Source organism: Micropterus dolomieu, linkage group LG15, assembly GCF_021292245.1.
Source record: "Micropterus dolomieu isolate WLL.071019.BEF.003 ecotype Adirondacks linkage group LG15, ASM2129224v1, whole genome shotgun sequence".
Classification (NCBI taxonomy): Eukaryota; Metazoa; Chordata; class Actinopteri; order Centrarchiformes; family Centrarchidae; genus Micropterus; species Micropterus dolomieu.
Window position 1 is genome coordinate 19,696,985 of NC_060164.1, and position 17,040 is coordinate 19,714,024.

At 40.4% G+C, this 17,040-nt stretch overlaps 2 protein-coding genes across 2 annotated transcripts in view; both read left to right on the forward strand.

Moving 5' to 3' along the window:
- LOC123984516 (phosphatase and actin regulator 1-like) overlaps positions 1-14,818 on the forward strand; it is a 32,178-nt gene extending 17,360 nt beyond the window's left edge. Inside the window, exons 3-4 of the mRNA XM_046071439.1 lie at positions 14,278-14,463; positions 14,784-14,818. Coding sequence (XP_045927395.1) covers positions 14,278-14,463; positions 14,784-14,818 — 221 coding nt within the window. The remainder of the gene's footprint in view (positions 1-14,277; positions 14,464-14,783) is intronic.
- Positions 14,819-15,343: 525 nt separating this feature from the next.
- LOC123984517 (phosphatase and actin regulator 2-like) overlaps positions 15,344-17,040 on the forward strand; it is a 23,441-nt gene continuing 21,744 nt past the window's right edge. The window contains exon 1 of the mRNA XM_046071440.1: positions 15,344-15,497. Within this exon, the coding sequence (XP_045927396.1) occupies positions 15,344-15,497 (154 nt within the window). The remainder of the gene's footprint in view (positions 15,498-17,040) is intronic.

Consider the following 17,040-nt stretch of genomic DNA (forward strand, 5'->3'; position numbering starts at 1 on the left):
TTTTTTAACCAAACAATTAATTGAGAAAACAATCTGCAGATTTATCAATAATAAAAATAGTATAGTATAGTTGCAGCTTACTGCATCATACCATACCTTTTACCCTAACATCCATCACCCCACCATCCCTTCTTATCTCTCTGCTTCAAGGGATAAGGAGTGAGGTCTATTTATGGATCTCTGTGATATCCAGACATGTGCTGGTCTGTTCCACAGAGTGTATAGTCTATGGTCTGCACACACACAAACTTTCTCTGAAAAACTCTTTAAAAGGTATTAGAAATGAAGTTACAGAGGTGGAAGAAGTACTCTGAAAAATATAAAATTACCATACAACAATGTAAAAATACTCCAATAGTATTAGCAATTAAAAGTCCTGCATTCCAATTCTTACTCAGGTAGTGTATACTGTAGTATCAAAAGTAAAAGCACTTGTTCTGCATTATTTCAAGGTGTATATAACGTTATAAGATTTTTAATACAGTTGCATGCATGTGTAAGCAATATTTTACTGTGTAGCTGGTCGAGGTGGAGCTGGTTTATCACCTATATATGTAGTTTAATCCAGTGGTTTCAAACCCAGCTCAATTTTGAGGCTGTTCTGTAAATAATTTTTGTAGATAGTTCCGCCCACATATGGTTAAAATCCCTCCCTTTCGGAGTAAGGATACAGATAATTGTGTTGGTGGAACAGATACAGGTAATGGTGTACTTGCTCATCCCTACTGTTTACAGCGCTGGCACTGGAGCTTTGGACTGCTAGGAGGAGGTTCAGTTCAAAAAATTGAACCTCCTTCCCCTCTGCTCTTCTGCACCTCCAGTCACCAGTCTGTCAAGCTCCTGAAGTTTGCGGATGACACCACCCTTATTGGGCTCATCTCTGGTGGGGATGAGTCCGCCTACAGGTGGAAGATCGACCATCTGGTGACCTGGTGCAGCCAGAACAGTCTGGAGCTTAACGCTCTGAAGACTGTGGAGATGGTCGCAGACTTCAGAAAGAGCCCAGCCCCACCCTCCCCCATCATCCTGTGTGACTCCCCAGTCACCACTGTGGACTCCTTCCGCTTCCTGGGCACCATCATCTCCCAGGACCTCAAGTGGGAGCTGAACATCACCTCCCTCACCAAGAAGGCCCAGCACAGGATGTACTTCCTGTGTCAGCTGAAGAAGTTCAGCCTGCCAAAGACAATGATGGTGCACTTCTACACCACCATCATTGAGTCCATTCTCACCTCCTTCATCACCATCTGGTACGCTGCTGCCACCACCAGGGACAAGGGCAGGCTGAAGCGTATCGTTCGCTCTGCAGAGAAGGTGATTGGCTGCAATCTTCCTTCTCTTCAGGACCTGTACGCCTCCAGGACTCTGAGTCGTGCAGGAAAGATTGTGGCTGACCCCTCCCACCCTGGACACACTGGTTTTAGACTCTCCCCTCTGGCAGGAGGCTGCGGTCCATCAGGACCAAAACCTCTCGTCAGAAGAACAGTTTCTTTCTGATGGCAGTGGGCTTCCTCAACAAGGCCTGGGTCCCCACTGTCAGTGACTCTCATGCCGCCCTCCCCAAACTCACACACACTCATACACTCTCCTGACCCCACACTTTACAACAACGCTCAACTGTGCTTTATGCTCATGTTGCCAACTTTTGCACATACTTGTCAGCATTGTATTATAGTATTATAGTATTTTTTAAATATTTTTTGTATACTTGCAAATTCTTTTGATCTGCTTACTTTTTATATATTTATATTACTATTTATGTTTTATGTGTACTGTAAGCACCAATTCATAGCCAAAGCAAATTCCTCGTACGTGAAAATGTACCTGGCAATAAATCCGATTCTGATTCTGATTCTGAAAAAGTTGATGAAGCTTTATTTAAACTTTAAAGCTAATACGACCGCTGGCAGCAGCAACATTTAGCAGCAGTTAGCGGGCCCAGCCCCTAGAAAAACTCTGCTCCGCCGGCTTTCAAAGGTTTTCCAACCTAATTCTTGTGTCATTTGTGGTATGATAAACAGTAAATCCATCAAATTCAGATTAAAAACTATATCGCATTTGGTCATTGAAAATTAATATTATTTATTTGCATGCAACCTCGGGACCCATCGGCTGTTGTCTGGTAACTTTTTGAATAAAGATAAACAGATCAAAACAGCTAATCTCTAGGGTTGCAAGTTTGATTAAAAGATAAATAGTCATAGTCAGACGACAGACAGTTTTGCTCTCCACAGAGACTGCAATGCAACCAAAGCCCGCTGAAACAACATTGGTCAATTCTACCCTGACTACAAATGCAAACTAGAACACTTCCGATACTAAAATCGTGTCCCTTGCCAACAGATTTTGCATTCAAGCATCTGTTTAGATGAATCTGCATACAGAGCGGGGAAGTGAGATCAGATCACAAGTGGTCACACATGAAGTATGCGGAGATGCATTCTAATACCAGGTGTGAAGTGACACAGAGCTGACCACATGTGATCAGATCACCCAAGATGCATAATAATCCTAAATGTAAACAGCCTCAAAGTACATTTACTCAAGTACTGTATTTTGAGGCACATAACTTGGGTGTTTTCAATTTATGCTACTTATACTACATTTATTGGAGGCAAATATTGTACTTTTTACTTCATTACATTTCTTTGACAGCTTTAGTTACTTGGCAGACTAAGATGTTAATACAAATTTATAAATCAACTAATACATTATGATTGATTGTTATGGATTAAGCTACCCAGAAGCAGATGAAATCAACTGCACCTTTACCAGCTGCAAAATTATTGATGCTTACACATTAATGCATGACAAATAATAATATATAGTAGTAATAAATAATTTTGGTACTTTGAGTATGTTTTGGATGTTAACCTAACCTAATGCAGAACTATACAATGTTACATACTCCACAAAGTGTACAACCAATCTGGATTTTAACAGTCCCACTCTCCAGAAGATCCATGAGGAGGACTTCCACATAGAAAGAATATTTAAATTTTAAAAAGGAAATAAGTTATACTCATAAAATAATGTGCATAAAGCCCCTACACACCCATACATAAACGTACTTACTTGCACACCCAGATCCCTACATACAGACACACTCAAATACATGTACACATCTGAACACCTTTTCCACCACGAAGTACATGTACTTTAAAACTGTTACTTACGTGCAGTACTTGGGCAAATATACCATTATTTGGTTGTTTTGGCAAATGTAGACTTGTCTGCCATCATTTGACCCCAGAAGCGTCTCTAATCTGCCTGCAGGAATCATCTTTATACACAGTCTATAGGAGGAATGAGAGGCATTCTTCAGCTGCTCGCGGGAGGAGGAAGAAGAGGTGGGAGGGGAAGTTAACGACGTAGTAGCGACTCGGTCAGTCAAGTTTCCAGCAACTCAGGCGTCACGGGCTGAAACTTTTTTTGCGTGTTTGTGTGAAATGAGCTCACTCGGCGGCTACGGGCGGGATTTGTACGGCGATAGACGGTCGTGATCGTGGGGTGTGTTTTTGGGGAAGGGGGCCTCGGTGCTCCAGAGAAGCTGAATATGGGTCAGACTGCTGTGTCCGCCGTGTCTCAGACTGCGAGCGGTGAGTGCGTGTGTACATAGCTGTGTGTGTGTGTGTGTGTGTGTGTGTGTGTGCGTGTACTCCCTGCCTCCCTCTCTCTCACACACAAATTCCGCTATCTTTATTCAGGATGTCTGCTCATTTTTTGCTCTTTCTTTAACATTATGTGTCGGATAATTTATCTAAACTTTCACTCAGTTGAACAGAAACAAAGCGCTAACTAAATGGTTTCATGCTAATAGGAAGTTAGCTCCCTTGATGTAACTGTCACCGTTAGTGTGTGAAATTAATCCAAACTCTCTTGCATCATTAACGTTACACATATATCAGTGTCTCTGTTTCTAAATGTATCGCTGGCCGTGTTGCCAAACGATTGTAAAAGTAATGAAATAGTGCCCCAGGATGTGTTGTGTAACGTTAAGCAAAGACTTATTTAAAAGGCTGCAGTGTTGCTGCTGGCAAATGAAGCGCACTGTTTGATGTGAGTTTATGTATTTAGCAGCCAGTTTGACTTGAGTCCAGGTGAAGTGAAGGAGAGCAGCTTAGTTTTTAACCAGTTTGTTTTCCTAGAAGAGAGATTGAACAGAGGATTATGTGAAGCCCTTCTAGCTCAGTGGATTTCCATTTGATTCACTATCAAGAAACTCTTTACCAAGACATCATCATGTCTAAGTCAACAACTGGGCCTACTTATCTTTGTCATGGCTTCACTTCACAGGAAAGGCCATCACTTAGAGTTGAGGTTTGACATAGGATAGCTCAATATTTAGATTTTGTAGAAGAGGTGCTGGAGTTCTCCTTATTGATTGTTTTCATTATCGATAAATCTGCTGATTATTTTCTGGTTTGGTCTGTTAAATTAGTGGTTCAAGGACCCCTAATCTGACTACGGACTATGGACCTCCATTTGATAAAATTGTGTCCCAGGGTCGCCCATCTGATCTGAATTTAGATTTTTTTTACAGTTTAGGAAACCCATAAACAAAATAGTGATACATTCTGTCATTGTGTTACTTATAGTGAAAATAAATGTACCCCCTCAAGGACCCCTGGGGGACCCTGGACCCCACAGTATTAAATGTCAAAATGCCCCTTACAATTTCCCAGAGCCTAAAATGCTGTAAATATTTGCCTAAAATATTCAGTTTACAATTTTATTAAATAAAAGCAAGATAAAAGCATCAAATGCTCACAATTGAAGGGCTGGGACCAGATAATTTGTGCTTGATTACTTTCATTGGCGATTATTCTGCACATTATTTTTTGAGTAATAATTTGTTGTATGAAATGTCATTTTTACACACTTTAACCATAGAGTTTGGGGAATTTTTGGAAAATGATTAGCCGGTTGGCCTATCAATTGGGCCGATATCTGGCATTTTGAGATAATGAGAATTGACTGATGACTGGAAAAGTGGTAAAAGTTTAGTTTCGAGTCCTTTCGATTTTCTTCAGTGACCCCACCCCTTCAACCTCTGCAGCAATGCTCGCAGCACTCATATGTCTATTTCCCAAAGACAGCCACTGGATATGACGCTGAGCACTCAACTTCTTTGGTCGACCGACCATGGCGAGGCCTGTTCTGAGTGTAACGTGTCCTGTTGAACCACTGTATGGTCTTGGCCACCATGCTGCAGCTCAGTTTTAGGGTGTTGGCAATCTTCTGATAACCTAGTCCATCTTTATGTAGAGCAACAATTCTTTTTTTCAGATCCTCAGAGAGTTATTTGCCATGAGGTGCCATGTTGAACTTCCAGCGACCAGTATGAGGGAGTGTGAGAGCGATAACACCAACTGTAACACACCTGCTCCCCATTCACACCTGAGACCCTGTAACGAGTCACATGACACCGGGGAGGGAAAATGGCTACATTAATGGCTGTGTGATGTGTTATTTTGAGGGGACAGCAAATTTAGACTGTTATACAAGATGTACTCTCACTATTTTACATTGTAGCAAAGTGTAATTTCTTCAGTGTTGTCATGAAAAGATATAATCAAATATTTACTAAAATGTGAGGGGTATACTCACTTTTGTGAGATACTGTATGTTACATTGCATCAGCCATTGAAAAACCTATAGCCTATCGGTCAACCACTACTTTTTAATATATTCATAAAGAAAACCACCAATTGAATATGCACCACTATCACTATAAACCAATGCTTTCAAGACACAACTACTGTAGTATAGAGATTGGTGGCAGAATTAAGGAAAAACCAACCAAAAGTGTCAACTTTGGCACTCCTTAGCATAGATTCTCCAGGTCTCGGAAGGTTGAACATTATTCTTCCAAAAGATTTCCCCTCATTTGGTGTTTTGTGCTGTCTTAAACGTCCTAAATCTCCCAAACATGTTCCGGTGGATTGAGACCTAGCTTGTTTGTATTTAGCGCTTGTCTTGTAATGGACTAGGTATTGAATGTCAGTACTTTAAAGGTATTAGCGTTGGGGATTGTTTCAATTTTATCGATTCTGATTCTACTTACTGAATCCGTTTTTTTTTTTTTTTATCTCTCTTCTGAGTCGATCCCCTTCACCACAAATCTTCATATACTTCATCCATTTTGTCCTTGCTCATCTTCCCCTTTTATAGCTAAAGTGGAAGGAGTTTCTGTACTAGAGGAGTGTCTTTGGGTTCTCATATCTAGGCATAATCATCATTCGTTTACCTTCAGTATAAAAGTTGAATGTCGGCTTATCTGTGTTTTGTATCTGAGAGTGAGACTGTTAGTGTTATCTGTATCTGGGGTGTCATTGAACATGGAGTGTTCTTTTAGGTTCATGCCGTGTTGAAGTAAATGCTTTGTCATATTGGAGGCGCTTAATCCCTTGCACAAAATACCCTAAATGCAAGTGTTGCATTTTGCTGTGCCGTTGTCTTTTTTAGTGAAGCTAAGCCAAAATTTGAGCGCTTGCCATGGTCCACAAATGTAAACAGAAGTACTCTCTACTCGCATGCTTTGTTGACGTAGATACTGCACAACAAATGACGTGATGTTAGGTCCTCGTAACAGGTCCTGGCAGATGAGTGCAACTTTAATGGACTGTAAAGTACTCACTGCAGTTCAATCGGGAGCACGACTGACTTATGCAAAAGGTTAGAAATGATGAGCAGAATCAAAATGCTCGTGTCTTATCCAGTCTGTGGTTCTAGGAAATTTGGTACAGATTCCAACTTGGAACCGGTTCTTGATACCCAACCCTAATAGGTATTGGCCGAAATGTGTCTGTTGCACCCAACTGTTCGGTTACTTCTTCTTTGAAGAGATATTGCCTGATTTACATCATAACTGTGCTTGCTGCCAAAAACCACATGGTCCGCTCCGTAGCTGTTATACAGCTTTTGACCTGCTGAGTAAGATTGTGTCATGTGATCAGCTCCTGAGTGGATCTTGTGGTGAGATTTTTCTTGTCAGCTGATGTTTCCAAGATTAAAAATGAATATAATAAAATAATTTAACTAATTTCTGACTGTATTTTATCCTGCCCTATCCCAGTATGGAAGCATCTGCACTGATTATGTTTCTCCATTCATTTACTTACTCCTTTAATTTGTCACCAGCCTCACTATTGAAAACATTACTCATCACACATAGAGTTAATTCAGGTGTACATAGTCAAAGATAGCAAATAGCAAATTGTATACACACACCCAACTGTTTTAATAACAGCTACAAAACGTACTGAAGGCACTAGCTACTGAAATAACAAATGTGTAGGTACATCATGTACTTTTTGACTTACTGATGAAGCACAGAGTGATAAAGCTTTAAAAGATAAAATATGAGTCATAAACTTAATCTGCAGTAACCAAATATGTCCGGTAACATCACAGGAGTGTGTAAAAAAAGTGCTGTGCGTCCATTCTTACAAATACTTTTTGCCATCTTTAGTCTTCCGTCTGTCCGTAAGCCATAAAAGTAAACATTTTCGCATTTGTTCATTTTTTATGGCAACACGTTAAGGCAGTGGGGTACAGGAAGCAACGAAGGACTCCGGATGTAAACAGAACTGGACCTTTTTTATGATGCTGTCAGCATTTAAAGTAAAACCCCAGATTGTTTTGTAGCACACTTAAGCCAACATACATAGGAACCTGAGGCTATAATAATGATCGGTATGAAATTCACGACTGCATTATGGGATACATAATGAGACCGTGATGTGCCTTAAATGCTGAATCTACAGTACTAAGAGCAGGAGAGGGAAGTGGTCATGTCATGGTGTTATTGAAAGATCGTTCTCATTAAAGTGAAATCCTACAAGCCTTAATGAGTCATGACTGTGCGGTAAAACACTGTAAAGCTGGTTGCTTTCTTTTTGGTCTGTTATTCTTGACTTAATCCACGTTGCTGGGTCCTGTGATCATCATGAGTTAAGCAGTACTGTGCTTCTCTGGCCTACATTGGAGAAAGATGTGGAAGAAATGACCCAAGTGCTAAAACTACAGCTAATGCCCAGTGTCGCCCCTCCCTCATCTCTCAGCACCCCTTGTTTTCTTCTTATTTCCTTCCCTGTTTCTGTCCTCCTCTTTCCCACATTTTCTTCTGCCCCATCTCAGTTTCCCCCTCTCCCCTTCTGTCACCGTCTTCCCCTCTTTTATGTCTCTCTTTGCCTGTTTCTCCCCCTCCATACGTCTTCCTCTGTTGGTGACGTGTGGTTCTTCCCTCCCTGGTGACTTGCAGCGAAGGAAGGAAGCCTCTCCCTTTCCCCTCCTCCTCAACACATGTTCCTGCTATAACTTCTGAAAAAAGCATGCTGGCTTTGTCACAATACAGCGCCACTTTAACCCATCAGTGTTGGTCCACTGATGGGAACTGAAACTCTAGGAGAACAGCAGTGAGAAGGGCAGAGAAATAAGAAGGATGGGATTTATATATCATCATTTATCATAATCAGATCATTTATATAATTTATATTAACAATTTATATCATTTATAGTAAATTATCAGTGCGTTTTCTTGCCAGATGCACGACTCACTCTTTCTGAATAGCCCAATTGGTTAAAATTAGCGCTAGAGCGGCACCGATTAGTTGGTTAATCGATTAGTTGTCAACTATTAAATTAATTGCCAACTGTTTTGATAATCGATTCATCGCTACGAGCCAGTTTTCAAAGAAAAAATGTCTCTATGATAGTAAACTATATATATATGGGTTGTGGACAAGAGAAGACATTTGAGGACTTCACCTTGGGCTTTGGGAAACACTGATAGGTCCTGAAAATTGTGAAAAATGTCTTACAGCTAATCGATCAATCAAGAAAATAATCAACATTATTAAACAATAATGAAGATAATCGTTAGTTGCAGCCCTAATGAAGGCAAGGCAAGGCAAGGCAAGTTTATTTGTATAGCACAATTTAACAACAAGGTAATTCAAAGTGCTTAAAACATAAAAGCAACAGGGAAATATGTAAAAGTTTAAAAGCAACATAAAATATAATAAAAGTTACAGTGTTACAATCAGGGTTAAAAGAGTTAAATGGAAAATAATAAAAAGCTAAAAACAAAGACAAAGAAAACAGGACAGTAAAAGTTACAGTGCAGTGTAAGTTATCAGTAAAAAGAAAAATCTTAAATATTTAATTAAAAGCAATGGTAAAAAGAAAAGTCTTAAGTCTTAATTTAAAAGAACTGACTGTTTCAGCAGACCTGCAGTTATCTGGGAGTTTGTTCCAAATATACGGAGCATAATAACTGAACGCTGCTTTTCCTTGTTTAGTTTTGACTCTGGGGACAGAAAGCAGACCTGCCCCAGACGACCTGAGAGGTCTGGATGGTTCGTAACGAAGCAGAAGATCAGAAATGTATTTTGGCCCTAAACCATTTAGTGCTTTATAAACTAACAGCAGGATTTTGAAATCAATTCTTTGACATACAGGAAGCCAATGTAAAGACCTCAGAACTGGAGTGATGTGGATCCTCCTTTTTGGTCTTAGTGAGGACTCGAGCAGCAGCGTTCTGAATCAGCTGCAGCTGTCTGATGGATTTCTTAGGGGCCCCTGTAAGGACACTGTAATGAGTGCCCAAAGGGAACGGTGTGTGCCCAGACAATGATATTTTTACACCCAGTCTGCCCAGTCAGAAACAGGGAAGTTCAAGTAGTGGCAGGAGACATAAAAGGTAGCGGTAGCGGAGGAATGAGAGGTCGAGGAGCGCTAAGGAGAGTGAGCAGCTCGTGCAGCAGCATTGATTGTCATTCGTGGCAGCTCTACTTTATCGTCCTCTCATGTTGGACTGAGGGCCAACTGGACACTACAGTGACCCACTATCGCAATATCGAGGTACAAGTGGTATTACAACACAGGGCGGGCTGGAGCTAGCTCGTTAGCATGCTAACTTAGAGTAGAAGAAATCTCTGCAACACAATACAACGTCTTTAACATGATGTCAAAGCTGTTTCTACTTCACATTCTGTTTTTTCATGCCAGTTAACTTTTTGAATGTTTTTAACTACAGTCTTGGCCTGATCTTACACATTGTACCTTTTAACATGCTATACGTTTAGTGTATTTGGAACAAAAATTACAGCTCACTGAATAAATCCTGTGTGCAATTGTTTCACTGAGATGTCTGTTGTGTCTCAAGTTGTGTTTCTGATTAACTCACTTCCACAGCTGCTATATATCCAAATCTTGACTCACCTTTCTAGCATGTCATCTGTTTCAAAATAAACCCCCTCGGTGTAAAATCCAATGTTGAACCATGGAGTCGAGTCAGCAGTAGTAATGTAATTAAAAAGCTTTAGTCAGTAATATTTTTCCTGAAATTCTGTAAAAACAAAACTGTAAACATTTGCAGTCCTTGTGTGTAATTGATGGATTTGAATTCTCTCAGTTGACCCAGTTTTGCGTAGACATAATAAATGCTTTGTATTATGAGCAGATGAGTAAACTGAAGCCCTTTTTGTAGCTCCATCAATGAGGACTTACAATTTACGGTGTATCTTCATTTGTAATATTGTAGAGTACAAGTTGGTCTTTCTTAGGCTTTGGAATTGAGCTATATTGTATTCTTTAGCTGTGTGTTTACTGACAGTGCTCCATGCTGTCACTTCCTGACAGTTGACTTCTGCATTTATATGTCGGGGGCTAGTTGTGAACATGACAGAGCCTTGTGGTCTGGGGGCGTGGTATCTCAGGGAAAATCAACAAAACACTGTGGAGAAATTAATCTTTTTTTTATGATGTGACACCTTTATGGTAGGGAAAGGTAGGGTCATGGTTTGGGTTAAAATTAGAACTTTAAGTTTTTGTCGTCATCATAAATAATGTATGATTAAGGTTAGGGTCGTGGTCATGCTTTCGATTGGAAATAGGAAACATACTGCGGTCTCTTGTGCTATATTCTGATGTTTTATTGACCTGTCTATCTGCCTTAACCTCCTCTCTATGCAGACTTTGTCGCTCTGAAACAATGTCACCTCAGCACAAATATTGTGCTATTTTTGGGGGGCACTGATGCAGTTGTTCTTCATGGGAGGACAGTCTAATTTTTGTGCGGGGGGTCTAGAGCAGTGGTTCCCAAAGATTTTTAATTATAATTACTAGATTTTCTCTGGAGAAAAGAAAAATAACTTCTGATGAAATAAACACTGTACAATGGGACCGGGGTCAGTTGAATGACCTGTAAGTGGCCTCTAAGTGACCTCTGACTATTTAGTGCGAAGCTGCTCTTTTTTTATTTTACAAATGAACAAATGAATATGCATTAAATGTGTGTGTTTTAGTAATGTAGGCATAAAAAAATATCCATATACCATCCATATAATATTCAAGTACCTATTTATACCTGTATGATAAATTTGTACCAAAAAAATTAACAGGAGCAGAGGAGCTCTAAAATATTATCTATCTGGTTTTATTCAAATAGTTTGCCATACCAGTATCAGGATTTGATAAAAAAAGATATTTATCATCTTTTTGGACTGGTCTGTCAGTTCACTATCTCTGTCGATTCCTATTTTCTGTTCTCTGAATGAACAATAATCATTCTTTCCTTTCTATTTCCTTTCTCTTCTCTCTCTTTACTTCTCCCTCCTTTGCTCTGAAAGTGATAAGTTCGTCCATTGTCCCTATTTGGTTCCCACAAGAGATTTAATAGTTGGGCATTTGGTGATGATAATTGCTGTTACTGATTTTCCCATCATTAGCGGCACAAAGCAGCTGCTGAAATGCACCTATTGTTGCGATTTGATATCAACACAGGAAGAGGAAATGAGAGTGTGTGTGCGTGTGAGAGAGAGAGAACGAAATTTTTGTCTGGGGAAAGCACATACTGGGCTCTGCAGTGCACTTCTCCATGTCTTCTCTCTTGGTTTTTGTGCTCCTAATTGCAGTGTTGTGCGTTTTGCTACATCCCTTAACAGACAGGGTCATAAGGTGAGCAAAATCCAGTTGAGAGTTTACCTTCATAGTTTTATGTCATGCTATGAATAAATGGGAAGCGCTGCAGCAACTGCATCCTTTGATTTTCATCATTGGAGCCTCATTTTATCATTTAGGCTGATGAGACATGCTGTTTCTTGACGTAACATAACTTTCCTGCAGACCACCAAGTGCTTTAAACCTTATCTTTACATTTGATAAAATACTTTTTTTGCTATAACTGAAACAACAGAGTGGTCTGCCATCACCAGTAAGCAGCAGTCAGAGGCAGCTTATGCTCATCAGTTTCAGCTCATGTTCATCAGGCCCATGTTCATCAGGCCCAACATGTAGTAGCAGTCTGTCAGCGCTGGTCAGAGCCAAGCAATATTGATCGTTTTCGGTTGAGCTGAAGGTTAGGATATGGATTTACTACACCAGATGTGCCCAGTGAAAAAATATTTCTGAATTTGTTTTTAATTTCCTGGCGTGCAACCACTAAACAACACGGCTTTGGTGGTGTTGGGCAAGTGGCCACCTAACTAACAAATCCTTTATTGTTAAATGTGCTGAATATCTGGATCATCCGGCCAACTTTGCTGAGTGGGTTTTCAGCTGTGGCCTGTGTGAAATCTGGGAGATTTCCTTTTGCTGACTATGTTTCTGCATTTATGCCTCTTAAATAAAATTGAGAAAACACGGCACTGCTGCCTTTTCAACCAACCTTCATTATGTTTCTGTCAGTGGTAGTTGAGAAGGACATGAGCTGAGATCAGATGCTGTGTTTTGTTGCAATTTGACTGTCACATCATCAGCAGCAGTAACAGCCACAGCAAACATCATATTCAGTCACATTGATATTTGTGTGTATGTGCTCACATTTCAAACAGCCAGAGGTTAAGACGGGTCCATGAAGGAAGCATGATGAGAATGTGTGTGTGTAGAAGAGGTGAGGGCAGTTCAGCATGTCTAAGACAGTGATGTAGTTATTATTATTCTTTTATTTTTTGGGCTATTTGCCTTTTTTGTTTGATAGAACAGCTGAAGAGTGAGACAGGAAATGTGAGAGAGAGATGGGATTGAACCCGGGCAGCTGTGGTTATAAGGACTTGGTGGTTATAAGCCTTGTTCATGGTGTGCATGCTCTACCAGGTGAGCTAACCGGTGCCTCATTGTAGTTATTATACTAACAGGCATAATGATTTAATTAGATTTTCCTTCAGTATTTAAAAAATGTAATCAAATGGTTTGAACATTAAATAGTTAAAATTAAAAGGGAATGAATTCAGTCATTTGGGGGCAACTTTACTCTAAAACACACCCGCTAACTCTGCGTGCTCCTTCCTAACTGACCAGATCAACCAGACAAAATTAAGTTCCTAAGTGCAAAAACAACCTGATATTGCTTTGAGGTAACGAGATTGATTGATTGATTGAACGTGATTCAAGGGCAAAAATTATGAGATTCGGGGGAAAATTTTCTGAAAGTTTGTATGCAGAAATTAGATCTCCCTACAGTCAGGAGGCTCGAGTGATTCAGCAGTAACTATTATGTAGCTAAAAAAACAAAAACCTTTCCCTGCCTTCCCAGCCTTTCCAGCATGGCACACACATGCACATAACACACACAACACCCACACACTGTCTGCTGTATTCCAGAGAGTTCACAGCACATCTAATCTTTCAACAGGAAGAGGAGGAGTTGTGGAAGGACAGGGATCTAGCCAAGACACACACACACACACACAAGCACACACACTGCAAATACTGTGCGGAGACTTAGAATTAGAAATAATATTCCTGCTTAGCCGTTGAAAGCTGAGTTGTATAGTGTTTTAGGAGTAATATTTAGGGGCATATAAATATATAGCTTTTCAGTATTTCACCAGAAAAAAGCAACATTAGAATAAAGTCAGAACAATAATTTTTTTTATCTTGTTAAACATCTTGAATCTTGTAAGGTAAATCTTGGGTAACCACTGGTGTACTATACATTATCGACATCCTGACATTAGTGTATCATGAGTTACTCTGTGATTTTGCCCACATCTTGTTGTCCATGTGATAACAGGGATAATAATGAAACTGTCTTGCAGTGTGAACGAGTGAACAGATGGCTCCCGCATTAGCTGTTGCCAGAAGACATCATATTCTTTATTTCTCTGATATGATATATCAATAGATGTGTATTATCTCCATGTATCACAGGACATAAAACCTCTGGTTGGCCTGCATATATAGAACTGTTGTGCATACTTGTGTTTGGATCATGATGCTGATCTGATTTATGTTGTGTGTTTTTTTTATTTATTTCTGTGTGTCTTCCAGTCGATGGGTTGGATAAATCATCATCACTGGCCAGCTGTGACGTGGTGGTGGACAGCGCCACCAATACCCAGAATGTCCCTGCATCACGGCAGCAGCGAGGCAAGCTGTCGTCACTAGGAAAACTGTTCAAACCCTGGAAGTGGAGGAAGAAGAAGACCAGCGACAAGTTCCAGGATCTTTCTAAAGGTATACGTCTTGTTTGTGTGTGTTTGCATTTGTGTGTGAGGAGTGGCTTCTGATTTGCTCTCCTCAATCAAGTATCTATACCACATCATTGTTTACAAGCGTGAACAGGAGCAGTTTTGTTCCCAGAAGAGCTTTAAAAGGAAAAGAGTGACCAGTTTGTTTGTAGCTCTCTTTGATTCATTCTTGAAGTGCTGGCTGGGAAATAAAAAGAGACAGAAGTAAACACAAAAAACAGAGACTCTTTCATGGCTGCCAGGTTAATCTGATCCTTTCTCTATTCTGTATCTGTATGAAGATTTCATGTGTCCATGCCCCTTTAGGCCCTGATCAGATAGAAAGCGCTTTGCAGGTTTGAAAACGTGAGCCGCACAGCAGTGGCTTTTTTGGCTGAATTTGGATAGAGCAATGTGCTGCATTTTTTTCATGTTGCTAGGCAACCACCAAATCAGCTGTCTTGTCAGTCTAATCAAATATTATAGCGCCAGCGATCTGTAATCGTTTGCCACTAAGTAATAACTGTCATGTTATCAGAAACTTGATCACAACTCTCAGGTCTGAGTCTTTTGTTGCTATAAACACCTGCTTTAAAAAAAGTAGACAAACGGAAGGCGCCTGCTCTGTCATTGTTTGAGGGTGAGAGGTGTACAAACACGCAGGAGACACGGAAACAGAGATCCGTGGGTACAGGAGACCCTCAGTAAGAGGAGACCCTGCTGGTAGTACCACCAGGTGGTCCAGTAGCTTTGTCTTAATGATGGTCGGTTCAAGGTTTATTTATGATGAGTCGGGGACAGTTTGTTGCAGTCTCCGGACAATCCAAGAAGCTGTAAACTTCTGTCACCACAACTGAGGTCCATCTCTCCATTCATTCGATTGGACAATGGAAAAAAATGCGAATGACGCCGGACGCTTTTCTGCCCGTGAGCTCAGAGCTCTCCTTCAAATGCGCAAGGCGCAGCAGGCGCCCAAAACGCGAGCCGCCCAGGGCACTGCAAGCTGTGTTGGGCGGGCCCTTGCACGTGTAGTGCGTCGAGGTGTGAGGCGGCCGCGTTGCAGATTGTGGAGCTCTGACAGTGTAGCTGTGAATTTGCCATGGGCTTCGGACGCTGCACAAACATGTTAATCATCACTTCCTGTGTCCCCTTTGTGGCGCTACATAGCACTTCGCACTACGACTATAACTGAACATGTAGATGTGTTCGGGGCGGGACTGTTATGAAGCACGTAAAGTTTGGTGCAGATGTGAGCATGTACACTGAAGTTAAAACAACTTCCTCTTTCATGGCGAATCATCGATTTTGGACGCCACAGGCACGCCGTTTCACCAAAACTCACCGTTCTTACAACGTCAATGGCTTTAGAGTAGACAGGAAAAATCTGAAGTCGGTCGGACTAATTCTCTAGGAGGAGTTTGTTAAAGTATGGAGCGTGTAAAAAATCCAAAAATAACCATAAAATTCAAAATGGCCGACTTCCTGTTGTGTTTGCCTTAACATCTGGACATGATACACGTGCCACAGAAATTTCGTACATGTAGGTAAAATGTGCCGCGGGGGCTGCATCGTTGAAGATCACTTCCTATTGCCAGTAGGAGGCGCTATGACTGTGGGTGAATGTTGTCTTGTACATGTGTTAAGGGCAGGACTCTTATCAAACTTCTAAACTCTGGTACAGATGCATGTACAGCCAAGTTACAACAACTTCCTGCGTCATGGCGAAGAGTTTAACTTTGCCGCCACGCCAATAGCCATTATGTTAACATGCACGAGTCCATTTAATTTTTTCATGGAGGTCGTATCAGCGTTTTCTTCTGCTGATTATCTTCCTCTGGTGTAGTGTGCTCAGTTGTGATCTCCAGCCATCTTCTTTATTATGATTCCCAACAATACCTTGCTATTTAAAGCTATAAAGCAGTGTTGAACTGTTGAATATTATCCTGCCTCATGGTGACTGGATGGTGGTAGAACTTAATAGAAATGTAGTTTTTTAAAGATTTTGAATCTTGATCCCATTTATTCAAACCATGTGTTTGGAAGTGAACACCAACATGGAGAGTTGGCTATATTTTGCAGTTGTTCAGTCTTTTTTGTGTTTATGGAGTGTACAAAATCAATCTAAACATCGTGTGTAGTAGTGCTGCATCTAATGATTCTTTCATGACAATCTTGCAAATATCATATATACATATAAAATAGTGGAAAAATGCCCAGAATTATTACCCAGGGTTTTTTTTTATTAATTACTATAATATAATTATAATCACTAAGGTGGTGTTTTCAAATTATATTTTTATCCCACTATTAGTCAAAAACACGAAGATATTCAGTTTACTATCATATGTAACAAAGAAAAGCAAAACAATACTCACATTTAAGCTGAAATCAGAAAATGTTAATTACCTAAATAGTTGCAGGTAGCTTGCTGCTTGTTGCTTTTCAGCCCTAATTGTATGATCAAACATGCTCATTTGGTGACTCAGCTGTGTACAGATGTAACTGAACAAGGCAGATTGATTTCTTATAATCCTGTTCTCAGGAGGTTTCAGAGGCAAAGCAGCAGTTAGGTTCCAGCAGGATG